Here is a 27,395-nt window from a genome sequence, read left to right as displayed (position 1 = left end):
GTCGAGCTATTTTGACAACGTGCTTTATACACTGGAGAGTCCCAGGATTTAACCTAACGCCTCTTGACTGCGTGTGGTTGATATTAATCCCATTACTGACGTAGTACCCAAGGGTATAAATAGTTCACAGGCCATACATGTGCCCGTCGTTATGACCTCCAGCATATGGCACACACTCAGAGTATTATTTAAACAACATATTGCTGCCGTAGGAGCCCAAACGTTAACGCACGGGACCGGTTTCCCTCGCAGCGGTGACTCGGAGATTCCTAACAATTTCGCACCATTCTCACATTAATCTACCGGCCGCTTTTCTTGTCATGGGACCTTGAAGCAATGTTTGTTCGAGGTCGTTAATTTTTTTTCTCCTAGCTATTTTTAAAACACCGCACGACGCTGCATTGCTTACTCTACGCTACAGAAGGGGCTGACCCTTTGGCAAGCGGCGTAAAAGATCGAGTGGAGGTATAAACTTCGGAACAACATCAACTGGAACTGGGACGACCGCGCCGAATTTGTGGAAGGAATTTTTGCCTTTTGTGGCCGGGAATCGGACCCAGGGACGCAAGCGTGTACAGGATTCTACAATCGTGTTACATAGAGGTCCTCAGGGGGTTGACACTGTGGCCGGTGGTGTGACGACAAGAGAGAGAGAGAGACAACCACAGGACCAGCAGCCATGATGATGTCCGAGATTCTACCGGATGAAGCGGACTGGACGGAGACGGAGACCGAGGTGGAGATAGAGGTAGAGGACCTCGTCCCGAAAAGCCACTGGGATCTCGAAGCCATCTTAGATGGCAGGGACACGGGAGAACCCAAGAAGAGGAAAATCAAGAAGAAGGTAAAGAAGAAGGTGAAGAGAAAGCCGAAACCCAAACCGCCCACCCCGCCCCCTCGGCGGATCACTCCATCTCCTCCGCCAAAGCCCAAGACGCCTCCCCCTCCTCCCAAGCCGAAGACCCCGGAGCCATCGCCCGAGCCCCCGATGCAGATGGTGTACGTGGAGGAGTGCTGCATCACGGTGAACGAGGAGGACGACTCGGGGACGGGGATGGGGGACGACGGCCTGGGGGACGATGACGGGCTCGGTGGGGACGGCGGGGACGGAGGGGACAGCGGTGCCGACACGGGGGACGAGACCGGCTTCTCCGAGGTGGAAATCCAGATGGCCGATGAGTCGGAGGCGGCGCCAGGGACCATGAGGTCGGTGTCACAGTGGCGCGGGGGGGACTGGAGGTGAGATCGATGATTTGTTAACTTTATTTACTCATCTATCTCACCTTAAAACAACTGGGTTGCCTTTTCAGCCTATATCTACTCAACTCTATATCCTTGAATTAGACTAATACTTTAGAATTCCTAAATATTAGCAATACAATAGAAATTGTATTGCTACCATGTATGTAAGTTGCCATACATTGTACCAGTTACAATTGTCGCGAAATAAAGTTCTTCTATCAAAGTTGATTTGCAAGGGGGCCCAGTTTATGCAGGATAAGACATGTTACATTCAGTCAGGTGGTGACAAAGGTGGACATTCAGTAATTTGTAAGTTGTAGAATCTTCCTCATTAACAAGCCGCTGGGGGGCCCACAATCTAAACATTCCGAGATCTCATCAAGACCTACCCACATGCTAAATATCAAGACAATCCATCCATGCCTTCTCGAGTAGTGCCGTGTTGACAGACACACACTCGCACAAACACACGATAACATAAGTCATAACCTTCATTTTTCATGGAGATGATACTTTCAAAATAGATATAGTAAAATCCTTCGTTTGACACCAAACCGTTATTTTCAGACATGCACCCTTGTAAACTATACAGTGTTGTGGAGAACTCTCGGTTTTCTCTGGGTCGTGCGCCATTGAATTCCACGTCCATGTACGTAATGAGTTTACACGGGAAAGAACAGCTGGGGAGGAGGGTAGAATCAAAACAAAAAGTCTCACCATTATTGTTTCACATGATCACATTTGTACATATAAGTATTACACTAGACTCACTACACTAGCTGAAAAATAGTTAAGTTTGGCCAACTTGATAAGAATAATAACTTGCCAGGAGAGTCTGCCCACCATAGAGTTTCATTTCCGCAGCTAGAAAAATGTCTCTCTCTCCTGATCAAGAATTCACCCTATTTTTGCCGAATGTTACCATCGATACCTCATTAGGAAGGCATGGTACTACACAACCACGTCTTTTAGGTAGGCATCGTGGCGGTTCATTTCAACTATCTTATCACACATCTCCCGCCTTAAGGAGAGTGCCCAATCTCTAAACTCCGACCGAGTTCAGCCATGATACCCCTCCTTCTAATGGGAAGGACAACGGATACTGTAGTAGCTATACAAATGCGTACATCATACATAATACATATCCTTATACGTACCCTTGCTTGCTTGTATGCAACAGGGATATGTTTATCCATTTGTGCATGTTACGTATATAAGTACTTACAGCTGCTAATGCGATTTAGTGTTGAAAATACATCTTCTAAGAAAAATCAATATCATTAATAAAGCATTGCATGTTTACCATTGAAAAATCTAAAATGATACTGCATACTGAATTCTATTCACAACACTGCCTGGAGCTTCTTATAATCTTAGGCTAATTACGTAACGACCCTCAAGATGAAAATAGGACAAATGATGATGATTATGATGATGATGATGATGATGATGATGAAGTAACGTATGGGGCAATGCACCCTCCAAGCAAAGAAGAAGGGTTGAATACAGTAGTTTGATGAATACTCCTCTATCTAATTTCTTTATGGATAGCTTTGAAATTGGTCTGACTCCTTTTGCATCATCACTCCCTCTATTTTGCTTTGGTTTTCAGAACTAGCTTCACTTAAGTTGTCACCAGATAGCATTGAAACAAACTGACTCTGTTCATTATAACATCATATTACTGCTTGTATCCCCTGTCGGGCCCCATGGCATGTAACGCGAGGAATGCCGGGTCCCTACAGTGTCCTGATACCGGTATTGCCCACCCAGTAAAAACCAAACACCGATGACCTACACCCATATCAGTGCTGACACTTTTGATTCCACGAAACAGGGGGCGCTTATGTACAGTGTGCTGAAATACTAGCATCAAACGTCTCTTAAATTACCATGAATCCTCTTCAATAAAGTAGATGATCTTCCTATTCCGAAAAATGGTCATCCATTGACACAGAAATTTTATGAAACACGCACGAATCACTATGCGAAAACGTACGAATATTCAATGATGAAAAACGCACGAATCATGACTAAGTATATATGAAAACGCACGCACGGAGCTTATGATAAACGCACGAATCGCTATGCGAAAACGTATAGATGATCATAGATCTCATGAAAAAAATTAAACGCACGAATCTTATGAAAACGCACGAAGTACTTTGCAAAACGTATGGATCTTATTGAAAACGCAGTCTTTTATGTAAACCGGTGTTAGGAGAAAGTATGTTTCTTAGTTTATAATGAAAGCTCATCTGTGTTGGTAGTAATCATAATACAATGCTAAACTTTCTTCCAACACTAAGGTATTCACGGATCGAATTTTCGACGACCACTGTCGCCTTCTTCAGGATCAATAATGACCAATCACTGCCGAACGTAAACTCGCGAGAGTTACGGACACGTGACTCTATTGACACATGTCACTGCGGATACGTGACGTCAGCAATTGGTCAAACGTGCCAGGAAGTTTATAACGCCCACTGTCTCTGTTGAGTGACGGCTGGAGTGCCCTGATATATATGGCCTCCTTTATACCTCTCATAAAGTAGTCCTGTTCAGTGTCCAGAATTCTGACTTTGTCCAGCGAAACGGTATGGCCCGGAGATTCAATGTGGATGTGTTGAGAGACTTCAGACGAATGCGAGCTGGGGCGTTTGTGTTCAAGGAATCTAGTTCTCAATGAGCGTTCTGTCTCACCAATGTAGAATTCTTCACAAGTCCCTTGTCTAGTGGTTCCCTGACACGGAATGTGGTACACTACACCGCACTTCTCTTCTCTTGGGCTTCTCTTCTCGCGAGTTTACGTTCGGCAGTGATTGGTCATTATTGATCCTGAAGAAGGCGACAGTGGTCGTCGAAAATTCGATCCGTGAATACCTTAGTGTTGGAAGAAAGTTTAGCATTGTATTATGTTTCTTAGTATTTGTATCCACGATATTTAACGTTGGACTTCTTATCTGTTAAGTTGTGAGACAAAAGAAATATATCGATAGAATAATTTTGATTTTTTTATTGTCATTGATACAGGCCGGCCCAAAACTGGCCTATCTCTCAGTTCTTATAAGACATCCATGAAGTTGAGGATAGGCAGTAGTCCAACTGCCAGACTGCCGCTGAGTTTTTCCAGTCTCTTATCAAAATAGTTTTCCTAATCCTAAGTATGAACAAATCAGCCCACCATGGGCCCCTACCCCTGCACCTGTTGTCTCACCAGGTAGACACATGTCCTCCTACGGGGTCCTGCCTGAAACTATGTTTATTACCCAGAATCCCGCGCGCGGGGCAGCCATTCGGAGCGGGGTGACAGCGGAAGTGGAACTTATGACGGGCAGGTACTCACCCAAAATTACCGTTTTTCACCCCAAAATCAGCTTAGATCACACGGCTGTACAATCTACGACATATCATAGGCTTGTCTCTGTGCCTGTGTGCAGTAGAGTTGCCTTATTTCTCGCTGGTTTGACAGTTTTACTCGCTTTATCGTTGTCGAGACGATCGCCCCCTCCCCATAGTTAAACAGAGGTTTATTTCTGGAACGGTCGTCTTTTCCTTTAGTTTACTGATTCTAACCTTTATTTTGCCTTTATCTAAAAATCTACAGCTTAACTACTATCATATCCTAACCAGTTGTTAAGATATCTGTTTAAGAAAGACTTGGGTTTGTACAAGAAGGAAGGAAATACCCCAGACCGTTAGCCATAGATTCCAGGACTAGATAACAAATGAATTAAGATTTATCTAACGTTATTAAAAATATCTGTTATCAATAACTTCAGTATATCGTCAGACAAGTGTACTAGTTCTAAAGTCTGTGGAAAAAAATCCTTGGAACTAGCTGTGTGAAAGATTGTCAGAGCGTGTTTCGTTAGTTGTTGATTTTATTTTTAGAGTTTGTCCATATTCAGACAGACCCAGCCTGGTTGATGAATAAGTCACTTCCGGTGTCTGGCCTGGCAGCATGCCATGGTCAAGTCCATGGCAACGCCTACTGGGGAGGATTATGTTACAGTTCCAAGTTTAAGGTCACACCTTCTATGTTCAACATCACAGTCCAAAGATTTTTGTCACCTAGATCACGAGTTGTTATTATGGCTTCCATTGACTGATTGAGACCTAACAAAACAATGTAACATTTGAGCCTTTGACAGACGAAGAACGTCTTGTCAATAGTGAAAATAGAAGTCATATTGACAGGATATATCGGGTGTAGAGTGGTTGACTAGCAATCCAAATACTGTGGAAAGTCGGGGGTTCAATTCCAATTAGGGTTGACAGGATCATGATGTGTTATTCACAAGATTATCAACGTATCCTATCAATAGGGCCAAATAATTCTTATTGACAGGAACATCCTGGCCTTTGACGTATACCAGTAATTCACTTATTAAAAAGAGAGGATTAGTAACTAACAGAAATTTTGTGCTCAAGATCACTAACAAGTCCTGACAGTTCCTCTGCCAGCTGACATAGTTTACTCTAGCCTGGGTGCCATCCTATTTCTACCGGGGCTCCTACACTCGCCTCCCTCAAAATTTTTGAGGGAGGCGAGTGTAGGAGCCCCGGTAGAAATAGGATGGCACCCAGGCTAAGTTTTCTCTCAGGGCTGACAAATCTATTTACTCCAACAACAGTCTAGCCTGGGTGCCATCAGATTACTGCTTACCCGTTACCGGGCTCCTAGACTCGCTACTCTGTAAGTTTAGGAGCGCCGGTAGTAATCGGATGGCACCCAGGATAGTACTAGTAATAGCAGACCTGCTTTCCCCATGACCACTTATTTGGTGTGTTGACATTTATCCTGGTAGGTTTTGGGTAACAGGATGCCTGTTTTCCTTTTTTTTCTCTCTTTTGATTTTATATTGACTGTCTGATCCAGTATTTTCCTGCAAAAGTCTGAGAACCAAGAGATTAGATTGTTGTGGCCTGAAGAATTCTTGAAACACCTCCAGGATCCATATTTGATTAAAGAACTGCCCTAGAATTTGAACTTAAGATACAAGGGAAAAGAACAAATGGGGCTATACTTACAGTTTCATACAATATTGTACATAGATGCATGTAGAACCCAAATCACTAACTTACTGACTTTAAGCAAGTTGATCTATAACTTTTTAAAGGGCGGTAAGGTTTGCTTAAGAACATACAGTAGTATAGAGACGTATAATTATAAGTTGGTTATAATGTTTACAACAAAGCCAACATTTCAAGGTTCTCAAGATTAAAGTTTTTTTATTGTATATTGTCTTTAAAACAGCATTGATTTAATGATGTTGTCCTACTAAATCCTTGGTTGTGTGTTCATATTTAAACCACTCCTAATTTTTGGATCTCATGCATGTTGTTAGGTTAATCAGAACTCCACCCCATCCTGACTATTCCAGCAATTCAGATTGAGTATTTGATATCAGCTGTGTTCTTTCCTCTACATGCAATTCATTCAGGAACAGATAGGTGGCCATGGATATCAGGTAACATGTACTGTTCGCTGCTAACCTGTGCTCACTGCTTTTAATTTTTCAGCGCTTGTTTATATAATCTCCAAGCAGATCTACACGGGGTGCGAAAATCGTAAATGCTAACCAGAGAAGCTCCAGTCAGCCAGAGAAGCTCCAGCCAGCCCCGGCGTTCTCTGGCTAGCATTTACGATTTTCGCGTCCCGTGTAGATCTGCTTGGAGATTATGTTTATACACAACAACGTTAACTTTAATATACTATATAGTTCTGTATATGTGATCAATACAATCCATACAAAGTACACAAATGCATTTTTACAAAATATGCATCTGCTTCAGTAATAATCAGTATGATAAAAATAAGATGTCTATTTTTATAAGCACCTGATTCATGCTACTGGAATTAAGGGATCGGACTCTGATGAGACAAACATGTATGCGTGTAAATGTAATACATATTTAGCTATCTGTCCTAGAGCACATTTAAGAACCCTTTTCTTGTTCCTCAATACCAACTCCATGTACAATACTGGTTGGTTACAACATATGGCAGTTTACTGATGATACTAGTTATGTGATTTACATTCCTTCATTAGACGAAAATGTTGTTGTCTTTAGTCCTAATGGTATTTTGGGAAGTTGACTTAGGCCAAACAATTGTGAGATCTTACTAGGATAATGCTTTAACAGATTTTTTGCTTGTTAAGAGGTCATTTGGAATGTTGCCTAGAATTCAAATGTAGTCCATGTAGTGCCAGGTGTGACCATCTGTAGAGTCAGCCAAGACTTCTGAAGTTTAGAATGTTGATTCCAAATAACATCCTACAGACTTACATGTAAACAAGGTAGAAAGCCACACAATTGTGAGATTTTAAGATAATGTGATAGCAGTGACTTCTAAAGAGATCATTTGGAAAGTTTCCTAAAGTAGAGTAGTCTTCGAATGCATGATGTACTAGTAGTGCCAGGTATGACTATTTGTAGAATCAGCAAAGACTTCTGCTGAAGTCTAAAATGTTTATTCAAAGTAACATCTAACAGACTTACAAGTAGACAAGACAGAAAGCCTACCATTATTTACTTAAGACTGGCAGTAGATCAGTCTTCCATCTGCTAGTCTGTCAGCCCCTGCTGCATTCTTTAGTATGGCCTTTTCTGCCCTTACCTGGTGTTGCTGTTTATATATAGGACCCAGGAGTGTTTGGATACCTGACTCCCCCTTTGTTTACACATAGCACAGCCCTCCCTCCCCCTACTTTGGAGCAAACCATCTTTCCTTGTGAACGTTTGCCAGTGTCAAGTCCAATGCCATGGTTGAACAGGCCTGTTCCTTGTCGAGGTCTCCGCCTGGTACCTTCCCTAATGAGAAACATACCGTCAAGGACATTCTACTCGCCAAGAGTAACATTGCCAAGTAGAAAGTGCTTGTCTAGGGAGCCTGTCCCCCCCTACAGGCGAAGTGTTGTGTCTGTCAATTTGTTTTTGGAGGGAGCTGCTCCGGTGAACAAATGTTTGAAGGGGTGTGGGTTCTTGGCCTTTTTTCCCATTTCCAGCAGTGCAGCGTTGCAAGGCGGTCTCAATGATGAAGGGGTATTGCTTATTTAGACTGTCTGCTGCAACTGTTGTGGCTTCTTCCTACTCGCTTTGACCTGTTGAAAGGCTTTAACCTCCTACTTTGCATGGTCTTACGTAGTTTTCATTCTTAACTCTTTAAGGTAAGACAGCAACGCTTTGCAGACTTAGTGCAGGGCTTTACTTGATGTTTAGAAGTGGTTCTCAGCACATGGTAAACACTTTGGATACAGCTCACTCTTAATCTTGCCAGGAAAGTTTGGAAGCATTTACTTGAAAGGGCATGGCTTGTAAAAGTGGTTTTGGCAGTTTTCGCAAGTGAAGTAACCATTTGGTGCGCTAAGGAGGTGTGTGTTCTTCGTAATTCCCAGATTCTTGCTCCTCGATGCTTGCAATTGGTGTGCATTCTTTAAAAGAGACAGCCGCATTTTTGTATGGTTGACTTATATGATTAACTGTGCCCAACTGTCCATGCTGCTGAATGCAAATAGAGCCAGAGATCCGGGGTTAGTTCGGAGTACTCCATTAAGTAGGGATCCCACGGGCAACAAAAGCGAAATCCCTGCAAAACGACAGCTCAGTTTCAGTGCTGTACCCTCCAGTAGGGGGTAAGTATGTCCCTATGTTGGTTTAGATGCGCCCCTCCCACCTAACCATAACCCACCCTGTTTGAGAAAAGGATCATGTATAGAGCGGTAAGGAAATGAAGCTGAAATTTCCCATTAATTTTTTACAGCTTTGTTGTATTTTCATTTTATTTCAAGCTTCGTAGCTTTTGGCTGAATTTATTGTTCAATATTTTGTTGACTAACATAGCAAAAAGTATTGACAGTTTTTAAAAAAATTGATCACCATTTTGTGTTAACTTAAATGTTGTCATTTCTTTTTTGGTATACTGTATTATGTGACCTGTCCAGTTTGTATGACTAGTGGCATGCACAAAATGAAAAATGATGGATTGTTAGTTTGTGAATTTTCTCTATTAGTAATAATATACCACATACTGTATAACACTAACAAAAAGATGTTTTTGGAGTAACATACATGTAGATGTATTTTACACATAAACGATAGATGTCCCTTCTGCAAGCATTGTTGTTCTTTCTGAGGACTTTCCTACCTCTCTTGTTCATCCTATAAAAGCTCTTCTGTGATCATGAACTTTTCTTCCTCTTAGTCTTATGTCTGATGTACAGATTTGTAAGACTGTGAGTCAATATTCTTGTTAAGCGGCTTGCAAAGTGATCTTAAATTTCTTCACACTACATCTATATCTCTAGATCTGGCTCCTTTTTTCTCTCTCTTCCAAGCAAATTTTATTTGGTTCAATGATATATGTAAAGATTAATGTATACACTTTGTGTATAGAATATATTAAGTTTTTGTTTTTGTTCATCTATCTTCTACACTAGTGGTGGTGTGTATAGTTTAAAAAGTCTACTCTTAGAGGTCTTCAAGTTGGGACTATTTTCTTGTTTTCTTGAGAAGCTGGTTCGTCTTGTGACATGTCTGGTCTAAGAGTTTTCTGGTCTTCTCTCTGACTAGTCTGGGGTTTCTTATGCTGTCTTCCCCCTTGTGCTCTGTGCTTTATAGAATTAACAGTTAAAGTGCACCGCAGGCCATCGTTCTTGTGGCACTGCCTCTTCCATCAGCAGCTCTATCTGAACTCCTTCCTCGAGCGAAATAAACAACAACACACGAAGTAGACGTAGTTCTAACCCTGCACTTTCCCGCTGCATTGTAGAGAAAATACCGCACCAGGGCGTAGCGGCGCAATGCCGCTTGCCTTGCACGATTCATCCCTATTCCAGCGCAGAAAGGACAGTGTGCGAAAACAGGATGCCATTGACCGGTCGGTATCCATACGTCGTGTACATGTACGTTAACGGTGTACTAGTGTAACGGTGTACACTGTGCTAGTACAAGTTGGTGCATGTTTGTAACCAGTGGCGTGGGGTGTAGATAATGGGTGTGGGGGATACATGTACAAAATATAGCCTCCTTCGCAGATTTCTTGGAGTGCGGTCGGCGTTTATTTTTTGGGTGGAGGGCTGATACAAGATTTTTTTTAACGGGCCAAGGTTCTCTTATGTCAGCTTATGGAGTTAGGTCGCTGAGGTAGGATTGCCTCTAGCGCTCCCCCACAGAAATAACCGCCGTTGCTGCAAGAAGTCTGCAAAGGAGGCTATACAAAATGTACTTTCTCTAATTTAAAGGCATATTCATGTACTCACTATGTACTCCTGCTATTTATACAAACTCTTAAAACTTAAGGTTACAGCAGTTCAATTGACTAGTTTTGATTTAAGAGCATGTGGGTTTTGCTTCACAAACTTGCGATTATTAACTTGCTGGTTTGTTAACCTATAATTATCGCTGAGGTGTTAATCAAAGGATAATACAAATAAATGGCTGATTAAATATCGAGGGGAATTAAATACTTGCAAATACGTGGTGTTTGATTTGGTGGTACAATTTAATGGTAAAACTGAAATAGCAACCTGCTGGTGTTTAAAACGCACTGCTGTTGCTATATGTTGACTTGAGAGTTTAAGTTATTTGCATCGCTTGTTAAAACTTGGAACCAGACAAAATAGTTTGGTCAGAAAATTATAAAAGAGTTATCATTTTCCCAACAGTCAGTTCTTATGATTCACCAATATTGTGGTGATATTAATGTTCTCTGGCTTTGGCTTAATCGAGAAGAGTTTATTTTAACCAGTGCCATGTTAAGGTTCAGGTGAGATAAGTAATAGATAAGGAAACACAGGTGAGGTAAGTGTGCACAGGTGCAGGAACAAGGGATCTCACCTCCAGGGTTTGCACAAGGGAAATACACCGTTATATTCAAGTCTACACACACACATGCACCTTGAACAGTGGGTATATTGATTTCTACTGTTGTCCAAGTCAATGTTGTATACACAAGAGTGACAGTATTTCGTACAGTTCATTTTTAGCATATGAGTATATTTGAAGTCCATGTTGAACGTTTCACTTTTATACCCCTTAAAGACAAAAGAAATTGTTGTTCTTTTTGTTTGCAAAAAGCAGGTTCAAATGAAAATACTGATTCTTTCCACAGAAAGAAAGTAATTTGAAGGTCTGCCAAATCTGGTAACTCCAAAACGAATTGATAATGCCTAACTTAGACCGTCAATGTTGACAACGATATTTCATCCAGGATGTACATTGTGTATTTTGTTCCCAAAATTGATCCTGGCTGGTTCCGTAAACTTTTGAAATCGTTCATTCACAGCTCAAAATGCAAAAATTGTACAAAGTTAACCCGTTTTTGGTATAAGATTAGATTTTCCCTTTCAAGAGGACACATTTTTTTCTTCATCTTTTATGTCTTTTATGGAATCAACAAACGTACAAATGTACTTGTATAAAATCATTAATTTAATGAAATGCAAGACTTAGACTGGTTAGAGGTTAACTTAAGGAATTGGCATTAAAATACCTTAATCTAGCCATTTGGTTGGTATTCAAAGTTTCTGAAGCAGAACACAATTGCAACAAGTCACCAATAAAACGCTACATCTGCAACCAAGAAATAACAAAGACATTTATAGTTAAAGTGTTGACGTGTACCTGTGATTGAGCAGTTTCACCTCCTGACTTCTGCAGTCCCCGATACACAGTGACAAGCCAGACAAGCATTTTCAAGGAATATAGAAACTTTTGTTTGGTATATTCATTGATTTCATCTATTTCAAAATCTGCTAAGAGCCAAATGAATTGATTAGTGCTTGTTCGATCGTTATAATCAATGTTGGGCTGCCAAAATTTGATGAAAGTTGGCTTGAATCAAGTGCCACCATAAACACTGTTCCTCTCTTTGTGACTTAACTAACATAACTTAACCAAACTGAAGAGGAAATGAAAGTTACAGCTTACAAGTAAAGACTGTAATACTAGCTAATAGGTAAAAAGTCACAGCCACTGTGACTGACCTGTCTGACAAAAAATCCCCCCCTCAAGAAACCCCACCTAAATCACATGTAAGATCTCCACTCCACACCGTGGAAGGGTGGAACTTTTGGTCATTCCGCTTCCTTGCAGTGACATCATACATTTTTTTCTAGAAGAAACCTTGCAGGTGGTATCTCCAGCCCTGTAAATCCTTGACAAGTGTGTAATGTTTTATTTCCCCACCCCAGCTCCATCATGTCCAACCTGGCCAATGCCATGTGCACCAGGTGTCGGGGTGGCTTTGGGCCGTATGAGAAGATGGTCAACTCCAACGGGGAGCTCTACCACGAGAAGTGCTTTGTGTAAGTATACTCGCTTCGTACATGTACATTAGGAAAAATCCTCATTCTTTATTGTGAAACAAACCCATCTTATCCCTTGTCCTATAGGAAATCTATATATAGGCTCAATTTATATATACAGAGCCCGTATGTGAGTCCTGTATATGTATGCGTTGGGGGTATTTTTCAGCTGAACCCATATCATCAAATCGTAGCGCAGAAAAAGTTAAGGGAAAATGACCTGATTAAGAAATTAGATGAATTGAATAAATTTGCATAAAAAAAACATCAGCAGGACAAGGGTTATCATGGAGACCATTACATTTGTACTAGTAGATGCCTGATAACAATAGTTATCGTTGTGTAGTCTCTTAGTCCCTTAGAATATACAAAGCCAATAGCAGCATGCCTGGCTAGCATTTAAAAGGAGATGGTTCTTTGAGACTTGATTGAATAACATAATTTTGGTTACCAGTTAAACCCTCATGCCAGAAAACTTTCTCCTCCCCAGGTGTGCCCAGTGCTTCCAGCCTTTCCCCGATGGACTCTTCTACGAGGTGAGTTAATCAGTAATACTGGCAACAAAAAAAATGTACTCATCAATTCTTTATGATCTCATTAACTTGAAGTTGAAAGTTCATCTGTGTTTGGTAGAAGTCATCCTATATCAATGTTGAACTGTAATTGTCCACACAAAAATTGGACTGAACCAATTTTTGACTGATCAACTCCAGTCTTTGTCAAGGACTGAGCAATCCACTACTTCTGTGATGTCATGTTATATTATGTTAGCTTTATTAGTTTGAACTATGAGAAACATGATTTAACTCTGTTATCAAAATAGTTGTTAACAAAATGTGTGTTTTGCCTGTCAAATTTAACATCAGAGTCTGTACTCTTTTCTCCTTGCCAGATTCACTCTGAAAGTTTAATTATGTTAGACTTAGACTCTTTAGAGTAAACCAAATACAGAAGTTGATGTTATTAATTGTTGCCTGTGTTTCAGTATGAGGGGAGGAAGTACTGTGAGCATGACTTCCACATGCTGTATGCACCGTGCTGTGGGCAATGTGGTAAGTGGTATACATCGTATGATCAAATTTAGCCATGGATGTCATTTGTAGAAGCAAAGCATGAAACAATACAGTCAAACCTGTGCAAGTGACCACCTCTACATAAGAAACAGCTGGCCAATGTGACCACTTTTTGCTGGTCCCTTAGATAATTTTCCCCATTGACACAAGCATTAAAAATCCTGTCTATGTATAGTGACCACCTATCCACTGATGAAAGTAGAATTGTTATTTCCATTCAATCTGTTTCCTTCCTACTCTGTTGGTATGTTATGAGACTGTTAATGTTTCTTGCAGGGGAGTTTGTGATTGGTCGTGTCATCAAGGCCATGAACAACAACTGGCACCCCGACTGTTTCACCTGCCACACCTGTCATGCACCGCTCGCCGACACAGGATTCGTCAAGAACGCTGGAAGGTAACAGGACAGTTTACACTCACCCACACTTGAGCGGCTAGGCTTGACAAGATCAAGAGGTCACAGGTTCGATTTCTGACAGTCTGGGCTAGACATTGTGTCCATGGGAACAAAACATTATATTTCTTCTGACTTTGGTTGGGGGGTAAAAGGCGGTGGAAGGAGCGGGACGGACTCCGCCTTCCAATATCATGCCCTGACACACAGTGGATTACAGCCCACTGCCCTACAGGACCAAAAGAAAGTTTATCTTTATCTCTACCTCTGCACTGACTCTCATACTTTGACACCTTTTGGACAAAGAACAAACTTGAAGTCCAGAATGTGTATCATTCTTTCTATTTCTTTGTATTGTACAAGTTAAAACACTAAATACAGTTTCAAGAAATAAATAGAGGGTGCTTGGGTGAGGCATATTTAATTTTGATCAGAATCCAGAAGTGTGATTTTTCAGGTAAATATGTTAGTGCTTCCTTATTCTGTTGCTGAATTAGCTGAACATAACATTTCTGTGTCTAGGGCCCTGTGTCGCCCCTGCAATGCCCGGGAGAGGGCCTCAGGACTGGGCAAGTACATCTGCCAAAAGTGCCAGTAAGTCAAACATCTGATTATTTTCTGTGTTGCATGAACTTTAGATTCATTCCCATGAATTTTTATTGCAGGATTTTTGTTTCTCTTCAATAGGACAGTGATTTCTTCATACTTTTAGATGTTTCTCTTATTTATTGAGATGTTTTTTTAGAAAAATGACAAATATTGACAATTTTTTCACATTTTCATTTTCCAGTCAAATGATTGAAGACAAGCATCTGATATTCAAGAGTGAACCGTACCATCCGTACCACTTCAACTGTCACCACTGTGGGTAGGTAACAACTTTCAGTTAAAGCAGCACTAAGTCCTGCAGCTGTAATCTCCATTGATATTTATCTACTGGGTTACATACATTTTGGATATCCTCCACAATGAGAAACAAGTGTGTTTGAGAGATCTCTAGTGCAGCACACCCAAGTATGCATAGTTTAGATATGCAGGATTACATTTTATTGGATGAAATTACATTGAATGACACATTTTTTGTGGCCTATGACTGGAGTTTGTTGGCTGTGCCAGGTTTGACTGTTACCTTCGCGGAGAAGCTTATGTTTTGCACGGTGTTCAAGTGTGTATGTCTTTCTGTAAACACGATAACTCGAGAATGCCTGGAAGGACTGTCTTGATACTTGTAGATCATCTTATTTTCAACTGTTTTTTACTTTAACTTATCTATAAACCTGTTGTTTGCAGGAAGGAGCTGACGGAAGTTGCCCGTGAGCTGCGAGGAGAGCTGTACTGTCTCCCCTGCCATGACAAGATGGGAATCCCCATTTGTGGGGCTTGCAGGTCAGCTACAGTAAATGTCAATCAAGTGTAGGGCTTGAAATTGAGTAAACCTGGTTCAGGTTCTCAGACTTCTGCAGAATTCTGGCTACAGTTCCCAGAATTCTGCCTCCAGTTTCAGAATTCTGCCTCCAGTTTTCAGAATTCTGCCTCCAGTTTTCAGAATTCCCCTCAGAATTCTCCAGAATCGGGCACAGATTCCCAGAACTCTGCAAAATTGGGCTAATTCAATGGCTACAACGTATTTTTAACCCCATCTTTACGTACATTTTGTACCATGTGATAGAAAGCCATTTGGGTTTAAGGTTAGTGAAGTCCCATTTGGATCTCCCAAATTAAACTGGAGGCCATTGTATCTTGTTATCCAGGCGTCCTATCGAGACTCGTGTGGTGAACGCGCTTGGCAAGCAGTGGCACGTGGAGGTAAGTGCCATGTCTGGCACAATCTGAGCTTTTTTTTTGGCTATGAAATGGAATGTATTTCCTGCAATTTGAAATTAGAAAATACTGTATCAGACTGGTAATAGTTAAAAGTCCTTTTAGAGAGAATCCAGACAAAATCTATTTTGATTTCGTTGCAATTGGGATCTGTCGTAGGACAATCCGCAATTCTACTAGTACAAATGGGGTTAGTGTTTAATTTAGTAGAGTTAGGTTTACCTTAAACCATTCTGTACAGTCTAGTAGAATCATGGATTGCAATCTGTCTAAGGACAATCTACAATCATAGTATGACATATATGTATACATTGACGGATGCAGAATAAAACCACAGTTGTTTCTTTGATAGCCAAGTAGTAACCACACCTTCTAATGCTTTTGTACAGCATTTTGTGTGTGCCAAATGTGAGAAACCGTTCCTGGGCCACCGTCACTACGAGCGGAAGGGCCTGGCGTACTGTGAGACTCACTACAACCAGCTGTTCGGGGATGTCTGCTATCAGTGCAACAAGGTCATCACCGGAGATGGTAGGTCATAGTTCAAGGTCATAATTTCATGGCCTGTGTTGTTAGAGGTAAACTCCTATGTTTAAGACAAAAGTTTGTATTTGCAACATTAAAAAGATTCTTCCATTTTCAGCTTGCAACTGCTAGCATTGTAATTTGTAGCCAAAATCCTGTAATGTTGGCTGTCAGTGTCATGATTCCAGGTACCATACGATTGCCACAGTTTTAAAGAAGGGTGATGTCAAGGCTTTTGCTTTGTTAAGGAAGAAAAGATGTCTTGAACACCTGGATATCTGAAGTGTGCATACCTCTTTGAATTTGCCGCTTTAAATTCGATTATAATTTGTCATTCTAGTTGTGAGTGCCTTGAACAAGTCCTGGTGCGTGGCCTGCTTTGCCTGTTCTATATGTGACCAGAAACTCACGCTCAAGTAAGTACTCATTTTCCTCTATACAGCTCTTCACATATACATCCAATTATTACATAAAACAGTAGTTATTATTTTGTTCATTCAGAAGAGTTTGTTCGGTGTCAAAGTCCTGATACTCTTTCTACATTGTACTTGAATGTATTAACAATTATACATTAAACATTAATTTAAAGATTTATACAATATTTAGTCCAGCCTGATATCGAATTCAGATTATAGGAATTATGTTGTTTATGAATGTGTGTTTTAAATTATATAACATCATCTTGTTGGCCTTTCAGTTTGGTGTGGTTTTTCTTTGCATCTTGAAGCATGCATTATATGGAATAAGTCTGAAAGGGTGATTTTTTTGGGGTGTGTCTTTTCTGATATAACTGAATGACTTGTTTGGATGTGTTGACTGTTATGCCTTGAATTCACTCATTGTTGATTTGTGTCATTGATAGCATCTTGTCATGCATTTGTCTCTTTCTATGTAACTGCAATGACGTTGGATTCTATGATTCTTACTTCAATGCATACCTACAGTGAATATCAAACATGAAATTTATGTTGAATTTCCGAGCTACACATTCCAAGTGGGCACATTTTAAGCTTTGAGAACAAAATATTTCAAATCTTAATTATATATGAAATGTGAAGTTCATGCTTCTGCAATTCAAGTGACATATGAATCCAATGTTTCTGTCTATTCTATAGTGCATGTATGTGTAATTGTTGAAAAAGTGCATGTGTTTGTGTGAGTTTGCATGTCATTATTGCTGATTTAAGATACATGACATGCTTTGAGACCTGTTTGTTTTTCTGCATGGTAAGTCCTTACTGTAAGTGATACTCCATTTAAGTTTCAACTGAACAAGGAACATGATATAAATGGTAGACTGATGTATTTTTCCTTGGAGTATGCGGCTCCCTTGTCATGCCAAGGACACATATAGGTAATATATATATATGCACATGTAGTGTACTGTGTACTTCTATGTGTTTATTGTTTGGATTGCATATTGTTTTAACACCCTTTTTTGTATGTATTTGTGTTATGTTTACTAACTTAACGTTCATTGGAACATCGCAGTATGGGCATGACATTTGAGCAATGTTGATGGCATGAAAGTTTTTGGTCTACATTTTCATTCATCTTGTATAAGTAACAAAATGACCCAATGTTCTTTTTTTTGTGTTTTTGTGAAACAGGCTGATTTCAAATCTTACTGACAAAACGCTTTACTTTTGAACCAAGAAATTCAAATTCTGAGTTAATGAGAAAAACTATGTTGATAAAACATTTTATCAAGGGGCTGCCACACTGTCAATGACCTTCACCGGGATTTGTTGTTCGCCAGAAGATTGCTGAATTTCAAAATTGCCAGAGTGTAGCGAATATGAAAATTTACCCTGTCACATTAAACGGGGCGTAGTGCATCTGCGAACATCAGCTGATTTCTAAAAATCATGTGGAGGACGCCTGCCATATTTCTGATGAAAATGTCCTTTTAGAGCTGTTTTCCTGTATCAATATCAATCAATATCAATCAATCAATCAATCAAAAATAATGATTTATTTTTTAACAGACATGCAGCACTAGGCTGAATTGTGTCCATTTTTACTCTATTTATGTCAAAAGATTGTTATATTTAGAATATAAGATATTCAGAAATAAAATGATGTACAACTACTGTGTGACAGCACCTATCCACAGTTTGCCATTGCCCCTATTGTGTCCCCAACCCTCCCAGCCACAGTACAGGGCCTGTGTCCCTGAAAACGCAGGCTGCTGTACTCACCTTGTGTACATTCCACACAGCACCAAGTTCCTGGAGATTGACATGAAGCCGGTCTGCCAAGCCTGCTTCAAACGAAGCTACGAGTACCGATCTTTTAGCAAACTGAAGCTTAGAAGGCAATTGATACTCTGTTGCTAATTCAAAAATCATCTTAAAGTTTGTTTTTTTTCGTTCAAAAGTCGTTTCTGGAGTCAAAATGCAAATCGGTATTTTTTTCAAATGTGCAGTCAGAAACGTGAAACCACTTTCACATGTATTCAGAGTGGTATTTTGATCAGGGATATTCTTTAGAAAAATTTCATTACCGATGTCTGCTAGAAAATGCCCCGCGCAAAGACTTTTGCTGTCTAATTTTCAATGTCTGCCATACCCTCCTCCCCCAATGACCTCCCCCCTCCACAACGTGCAGACCTCCCCCCTGACGGGCAGACCTCCTCCACGACGCGCCCCACAACGTGCAAATGCATGGCTTAGGGTGCTATGCACCCTGCTACAGCCCTGCTCTACTCTAAATCCCTATGGAGACCCCTGCCCACTGTACTCACCATGTCTACATTCCACACATACAGCACCAAGTTCCTGGAGTTTGACATGAAGCCAGTCTGCAAGGCCTGCTTCGTCAAGTTTCCCATGGAGCTGAAGAAGCGCTATAAGTGAAGGCTGTGACGCCTGTCAGTCAATCCTGTACCATGTACGCATGTAGGTTTGGACGTGCCGCAGTCAGGGATTAATGACACCTCATGCATGTTACTACATAGTTTAGAGGCATACTACGGTTATACTTTGAAGAGACTATTTTTAATTGTACTCAGGAGTTCGTGAGTTCGAGCCCTGGCCAGGTCATACCAAGACTTAAAAACATTGTACAGACTGCTTTCTCAGCTTAGTACTCAGCACTTTTGAAAACTAGCTATTTCTAATTGAGCCTAGTAGTGCTTTTACAACTGTGTGGCCCAAGGGCTACAGACACAGATTAAAAGCACTGCAGAAGGAAGGGAAGGATTTTAACTTTTAATAGATTTTAAAGTTCAATCTATAATCCATCCATCAGTCCTACAGTTCAATACAATTGTTCTTATGGGGGAGTTTTAAAGAGACCTTTTGAGTAAAGAAAAGATCAAAATATCATTTGAGTGTGAACAATTTGGTCGTCTTAAAAATACTGTAAGTATGCCTTTAAACATCACATACTGCTATCAGTTAAGATTCAAATAATTTCTACACCTTTACAGTACCATCTTTAAACCTTCTGAATTGTGAAGTTTAATGAAAATACTGGAGAACTCTTGTGATGGCCTTTCTTCATAATAATTCCTGTTTACTGACACGTGGCTATCAAGGTGGCATGTTGCTAACTTACCAGCACTAACCATGTTCTATGCTGCATTGTTTTTACCCACTATCGTTTTGTTTGACAGAATGCGCATGGAGAGCCTTCTAGTATCAGTAGGCTAGAAACTGTTGCACTATACTATACGCATGTAGCTTGCTATTCTGAGCGTCAGTTCTGTGATAACAGGCATTTAGCAAATAATATTTGACAAGTAGCAAGGTGTGGGGAATGCTGTTTGATTTTAATTCATAACTTATACCACATCTGCATTGCTATAACAAAGCCTTTCCTTTTCCTCTTTTCATAGGCACTAACAGATTTGCCTTGTGCTCTCATAGCCCTTACAGCACTTGCATGGAAGAAACAGCAACTATAGCAATACCCGGATACTTTTGCTGTGTGCTACATGTAGCTAGATGCTTTAGTTTTATTTCTCGGTGAGACGATATTGGTGAATTTTGCTATAATCATTTAAGTGGTGGCTGTGCATGATGACCTACTAATTTGGGCATGTAGTCTGTTTTGTTTTCAGAGAGTTTCTTATGATATGCGGCATGCCATATATGCACTTATTAATCAATTACTAACTCTAATGACTTTATTCCTTCTTCTTCCCGACATAGCAAGGTGTTATCTTTCAACTTTTTTATGCACTTTTACGATACAGCTTTCTTCTTTGTGTGCTTCTGAAAGTATTATTTTACAGTGCATGTAAAGAAACACTAGCTGTTTTAAGGTCTGCATAGAAGTCAAAGTCAAAACCTGCAAATGAGTATTGCATGACAATATACACATTACCATATGGAATCCATAGAATGATTTATATAATGTCGGAAGTGTAGGTGCAAAAGCTTCAAAAATTGAATCACCACAAACATGTCAAGAATCACAATAGTCATTAAAACAAAAGTATGGTATACAAGCTGAAATACCTTTTTGTCAAGTATAGGGTATATGCTTAAGGGTATGCATTTCTCAAGCTAGGGTGTGCAGAAAATAGCATTGTAGTTTTGCCGCTAAGACTTTCTTCTTTTTCATTCCTATCTTATTCAGGAGTCGATTCATAGAAGTTGATATGAGGCCTGTTTGTAAGAAGTGTTACGAGAAGCTGCCAACGGAACTGAAGAAACGCCTGAAGACCTAGGGAGAGGTGGTTGGGAAGGATCCTGTCCCAGCATGCAATATTCCAATATGGCTGTTGCCCTTCAGAAGGTGACCTTCAGGTAGACTGACTGGAAATTGGTTGACTAAGATATAAGTACAGAAAAGATTTGCCAATAAATTGCTGACATTAAACAATTGTCTACCCAAATGTTGCGTGCTGGGATAGGATTCCGTATGGTTGGGAGATGGCAGTGATGTTGAAAGGAGGAGGTGGAAAAAGAGTGAAATTAGAGGATTGTAGGGTTTTGAACAACATACTCATATTCTGATACTTACACCAAACCAGAAGAAAAGCTTGGATATTGGACACTGTTGCTCTACAAAAGTTTGAACAAGTCAGGGCTAACGGATGTAAACACTTCATGACCAAATGGGTGCAATAACTCAGAAACGGTGCTAAATAGTTAATAATTTCTTACATGCTGCTTCAAACTTCTGCTTTAGTAAAATCAACATTAGCAGTCAGGTATGCAATGTATCCAATGCTGAACTGTGTTGACTTTCACACAGTGTTGACAAAGTTTGTCTGTAAAAAAAAGACTACATGATTATAACAACTGTTACAAATAAAGTTGACTGAAAAATTCATGGAATCAAAACAGTTTCACAAATGGATAGTTTTCAAAAGAATCTCAAATGCCGCATACATTACTACAGTCTTATAGATACTGTTTTTCTTTTGATTGACATGCCACCATATACTAAGCCATGACTGTTCTTTGTAACTTATGCATAATGTCCAATATCCACAGTAAATCTAATCATGAAAGGAAAATATAAGGTTTCTCCACTTCAGTACTGTATTTGATTTTGTAGGTAGGTAATATTATACTCTATATTTTTATCATTTAATATTTTGTTTGCTCTTTGTGCGAAATCTATGTCATAGATTTAATGTTGGACCCCACTGGAAGAATGGAATCCATTGCTTCCTGTTACATGTACGTGTAGTATCCAGTTTGTTTAAGCTATAACATGTTTTTTACAATCAGTATTTATCTGTACTTAAATTGGCTGATTTTACTAATGCCACAATTGCTTAAGCAGACTTCATGGCAACTTTGGTCTTATAAGTGCTAGAAATACACTAATATTTTGTGTTATGAATCATATATTATTAATGCAGTAGACACAGTGGATGATAGTAAATGTACTAAATGTACATTATATAGGGGCGAGAAATATACAAGATAAGTGTCAATACATTGTTTCGGATGGTACAGTAGTTGCTAGAATGATGCAGCAATATGTTACAACTTTTGAAGCAAAAAGCTTGTCTGAGATTGGTCTCACGTGAGTATTAAGTGTGATAAGGTTTCAGGGACGAACATCTAATATCATTCTCCTATTAGCAGAGCTGAATCCGCATAGTAGAAACTCCCTACCTTCACCTCTGCTTGCCTGGCCTGACCAAAGCACTACTGAGGGCTTGGAAAATAACCAACTGTTAGACTATTGGAGAATATGCCTTGGTGTTGTAGCAAGGAAAAGCTTGTGCCAAATAACACCTGCTCATTAATGTTCAAAAGCAAGACGATTGGCGCGTAAAGTTCAGAAACAGTCCTTTCTGTGTCCAAACTAAATGTTTATCGGGTACCAAATTTTAGATCTGGCGGATCTGTGGGTTGACGACATCACCGAATATCGACGAAAAATACATGTACGAAGAAACTACTAGTATCATCCTTTCTCAAAAACAAACAGATTTCCTGTTAACGTCGCGCCAGAGCGCTGTGTGTCAACCATATTGAAAATTTGTAAGGTAACCTCATTGATATTTATGAGCAAGACGGGTCAACAGTGCTTTGGCCAAGCAAGCAGGGGTGAATGTAGGGAGTTTCTACAACGCAGATTCAGTTCAGCTATTAGGAGAATGTCTTATATCTGCCATACTTGATGTGATTCAAGGAAACAGGAGGTTAATGTGTAAGGAAGTAATTTCACAGTAAGCACATAGAATAAGTCTCTTGGTTCAAACCAATGTAGCAGATTTATTGTGTTATGTATATGCATGGCTCTTGATAAACATGCCACATGATAATGTTATACATATAGAGTAGAGAGAAAAGAATGGAATGTAATGTTATATTTATTTTAACCAGTTTGTCTTCCACACCAATAACTTGTACCCAGTAAAAAAATGAATTTTGTTGGTCTTAAGCTTAGTTATATTTTTTAAGGCTTCACAGTCAACTACAATGTAGGTTTTATTTTTTGAATATAGTATTACTAAGAAGACAAGGGAGTTTGGAATTTTGTATCATTTACATAAGACCAATAAAGAAAGTTGCTTTTTTTCATCTGACTTGTGCTGGTGATGCTTTGAATCTATGTTGACAATGAGTGTTGTTATAATGTTATCAATAACTTGAAAATGTCCGCAAATTACTAAAACAGTCCCAAAAGAATTAATATAATTTTTGTTTGGACTCGTCTGTGGAATTAATAGAACTCCTATGATTTTACATAATCTAAGTATGACGATTTTACATTCAATGACACATCTCACGCAAATAATGAGCACATAAACTTTTTGTTGTATTTCACATCAACGTTACATTCAAAAGTTGTAGGTTCTGTAGATGTAGGGAAACAGTAATGCATTGATAAGGAATATATGATTTTGGTAACATGAGACTCCAATGATATTGCATTTCTACCGTGCAGTCTAAATGGTTTCAAATAAGGCTGGAGTTTCTTGACATACATATAATTCATACAACGCATGTTATTAAATGGTGAATAAATAAAGAATCATATGCATGCTTCACCTCAATTGAGGATGACTGCTTTACTTTTTACATAATTTTTGTGTTGTTGATAAATACCTTACCTTTAATGCATGAAAGGTGCAAATGAAAAATCATAAATAATCTATGAATCTAGTCGCATGAGATTGCAATGATATTGCATTACTATTGCGCAGACTATAAATGAGATCAAATAATGCTAGAGTTGTTTGATATATACAGAATACAACACGGGGTATTCCGTATCACCCGAGGTCCCAGCCCGACAATAAAAATGGCAGATAACAAATAATACAGGGACGAAATTTTAGTAGAAAATATAATCATTCATCAAACAACAGAAATCATAATTAGATGATAATTGAAATAGAGATAACTAAACAGAGCAGTGATGTCGTGCCATAATGATAGGACATCAAAACCATGGATCACCTTAAATGTAAAATAACCAGAAGCGGAATTGTAAGAGTTGTTACTCTAATTCAGAGATTCTCATCTCAATAAACCCGTACCCCACTATCCCAGGTGATTTCCGTTTTGATTGTTTTGGACAGTCCGTGCCATTATAATAGTAGAAACCATTTGGGTTCAATGTATCACATTGACGAATCCAGAACCCTCCCATTTTGTACAGGTAGCACGAACTTTTCGACCACGCACCCTGTATACAAGGGTTAGAACGAAATATTCCATTATCCTGATTAGACAAATAGTTCATTCCTGGAGTCCCCGTATATGAGCCCAGCTGTAACCTGTACTTTGCCTGTGCGTTTTCCACAAAGAAGCGGTCATATTGCAGATACCCCTCGGGCATGCGACATAACCTTTCTGTACAATATTCAGACTTTTCTAAGCCAGCATTCAGTCTGTACCTGCCCTGGTTGGTCAGCAGATGGATGTTGTCGTTGCCGAGCCAGAACTCTCCCGTCAGGTTCCCGAACCCTCGGCTGTAGTCCTCCCATGTCCGGCTGTAGAAGTCCACAGATCCGTCCTGTCGCCGCTGGATGACGGTCCAGGCTCGGCCGGCCTCCACACGGCAGAACACGCGGAGTGGGACGAACGACGAACGCGGGTAGATGGTGTAGATTCCAGAATCCATGCGGCTTTTGGAGTCTCGGTAGATTTCTCCACAGTCTACGATTAACAGAAAGAGATTTGGCCAACGGTCAATTATCTACATAAGGCGATATGTTAGTTTTTTTCTACGTCCCCTAGATTCATCACAATTTCCTCTTGAAGTATATTTCAAACTCTGGAGAAAATCTACTTCATATTTTGTTAAATGAGAACCCACTGGCCACACATCGTTCATGCCATCACATTGTTGTCGTGCATGTGCTATGGCTTCACTTGGTAGCGACATTTTTAGTGGTCTTAAATTCACACGATACAAGATAAGTATATCAAAATTAATAAAGCGCTTGTTTGATGTAGGCCATTTTTCTTTGCTTGTGTGTTTGACAGCGCATTATTATAGGAAAACATTCAAGTAAAATATTCTGTTTCCGACAAAAGACAAATTGCAAGTAAGGACAAAACTGCAAACCATGATGTCTTATATACATTTCTGAAAATTCTTGGTCACCTAAGGTTATCTGAAGTATTAACAATTTCGTTTTGGCTCGCACACCCCACGTTAAGTCATGAATTTCTAAGGGTTTGTTTACCTTTTGGAGTTATATTGTCCACGAGGGCACCGACTGCCGACAGAGAAATCTTCTGTTGGTCCATAGACAGCTGAAGACACTCCATGGACGCCCGGCTAGGTGGGATCCAATGATGACCGGCAAAACCAGACAGAGCATCACTGAAGATGAACGTCCCGTGCCTAAAATAAAACAAAAAACAGTTGTACTCATACCTGACCTTTTAGTAAGCTTTGATTACATCTTCAGATGTGATAGTACTTATAATGTCATGATAGGTAGATACATGAAAGATTCCGAAAATAATTTCATCAGGTTGGTAGAATATAGGATATAGGAGGTTACTTATAGCGGTGAGAAACAGCACTCCAGTCAGAAGCTCTGAAGAAGGTGTCTGATAGACATCGAAACGTTAGCAGGTGAGAACTATACCTGGTTGTGTACAAAGAACCTCCTATATCCTACATGAAAGATTGCTTTGTTTTCAGGAAAACAAATACTGAAACCTGCGATTACCCTACGTTATCGTAACATGATATTACGGATGCTACAGATGTAAGAATCATTTTGTATTTCTATTTTCTGATTTGTAGTTGACCGTTCGAAAGTAATTTTTTGTGTCAATATCAAAAATGTTCCATCTTCTTAGTAGAGTTAGACACGGCCTCACACATGCTTTGTTATAATGGTTTCAAAATGTGTCAAACGATACACAGTGCTGATGCGAAACTTCGACCTGGTGTCAAAACTTGATGTATGAAATCGGTTGCATGCAGATAACTAGTAGGTGTGCTTCCGTTAAGAGTATGATCAACTTACCCATCATCATCCGCATGACGAAGGCCATGCGTGCAAGCATGCTCGGCTGGACTGTCAGATGGTGAAGTGTTTGTGCCAGGACTGGCGACTTCGGTAGCAATGACGAACAGCACAAAAACCCAGCCCTTGGTGGCCATGCTGAGGGTACAACTGGGGCCGTGAGGGATTGTGGCTAGCTCCAGGGTCTGCTATCAGACTAATTATGCTGATTGCTTGAGCTCGAGAAAAACAACCGTTTTGTTGTGCCGCGTGTTGATTTGCTTAAAAAACAACAACTTATAATTACGTCGATGTGGTATTGTGCTTTCACTAGAAACAATATCGTGTGGGTGTATACATTTTACGCGGATATTGAAGTAGTGATTGCACTTTTTGCGTAAAGTCGATGGTTTGCATTTACGGATACAGTGCAACCTCCTCTGTAATGAAAACTAGAAACCTCGACATCACAAAACTACAGGTGCGATTACAATATAAACAATAAAAAAGATATAAGCGTTTGTCCTGACGTTCTAATGGAGAAACAGTCGCAAAGGCTAATAGCATAGACGTAAACATTTTTAAAGTCTTTGGTATGACCCGGCAGGGGATCGAACTCACGACCTACCGTATGCAAGGCGAGCACTCTACTCACTAGACCATTGCACCGGTTAAAGCATTAAGCATAGTAAAGCATCAATAAGGAATATGTGATTTTAGTTACATGAAATTACAATCGTTTATTTCTACCGTGCAGACTCTAAATGAGTTCAAAAAAGGCTGGAGTTTCTTGACATACATATTCACACAACTCATGGTATCAAATGGTGAATACATATAAAATCATGCTTCACGATGACTGCTTTACCCTTAAAGGCAACCTAAGCAATATTAGGGCGCTGAAAGTCATATATTCAAAATCAATTTTTTCCTGATTTCTATCCATAGTAAGTTTAGATAACACTATCCCATCGCATATCGACCATCATGGAGCAAAAATGTGATGCCGTTGTGCGGTGGGAACTCATTGAAAATCTGAGTACTTGGAGGCCAGCCATCATTTCAAATCTTCCGAACATGCACGATTCTGACCGATAAGTCCCGAACGCTTCCGGAGAAATAATCACGTGGTCTAC

At 39.8% G+C, this 27,395-nt stretch overlaps 2 protein-coding genes across 7 annotated transcripts; one reads left to right on the top strand and one right to left on the bottom strand.

Moving 5' to 3' along the window:
• The first annotated feature begins 209 nt into the window (after positions 1–209).
• Positions 210–23,365, top strand: LOC136423708 (LIM and senescent cell antigen-like-containing domain protein 1). Of its 6 annotated transcripts, none has more exons than XM_066411992.1 (14): positions 214–1,239; positions 10,019–10,126; positions 12,441–12,554; positions 13,045–13,090; positions 13,540–13,606; positions 13,904–14,024; positions 14,544–14,615; positions 14,812–14,889; positions 15,312–15,407; positions 15,773–15,827; positions 16,232–16,373; positions 16,708–16,783; positions 19,138–19,259; positions 20,955–23,365. In XM_066411992.1, exons 1-13 carry the CDS (start codon positions 680–682, stop codon positions 19,223–19,225), a joined length of 1,623 nt encoding a protein of 540 aa, XP_066268089.1. In that variant the 5' UTR covers positions 214–679; the 3' UTR covers positions 19,226–19,259; positions 20,955–23,365. The 6 variants fall into 6 exon arrangements, with proteins under 6 accessions (XP_066268086.1, XP_066268090.1, XP_066268091.1 ...); XM_066411991.1 differs by having other exon boundaries at positions 19,138–19,267; XM_066411989.1 differs by lacking the exons at positions 19,138–19,259; positions 20,955–23,365 and adding an exon at positions 18,589–18,955 and having other exon boundaries at positions 210–1,239.
• Positions 23,037–27,395, bottom strand: LOC136423711 (fibrinogen-like protein A). The gene is made up of 3 exons (XM_066411996.1): positions 26,281–27,395; positions 25,483–25,643; positions 23,037–24,949 (listed from the first exon to the last, which is right to left on the bottom strand). The coding sequence occupies exons 1-3, from the start codon at positions 26,415–26,417 to the stop codon at positions 24,288–24,290; spliced, it is 960 nt and encodes a 319-aa protein (XP_066268093.1). The 5' UTR covers positions 26,418–27,395; the 3' UTR covers positions 23,037–24,287.

The sequence above is a fragment of the Branchiostoma lanceolatum genome, chromosome 17 (genome assembly GCF_035083965.1).
Source record: "Branchiostoma lanceolatum isolate klBraLanc5 chromosome 17, klBraLanc5.hap2, whole genome shotgun sequence".
NCBI classification, from domain to species: domain Eukaryota; kingdom Metazoa; phylum Chordata; class Leptocardii; order Amphioxiformes; family Branchiostomatidae; genus Branchiostoma; species Branchiostoma lanceolatum.
Note: the sequence above shows the minus strand (reverse complement) of the source record. Positions and strands in the feature narration are given on the sequence as shown.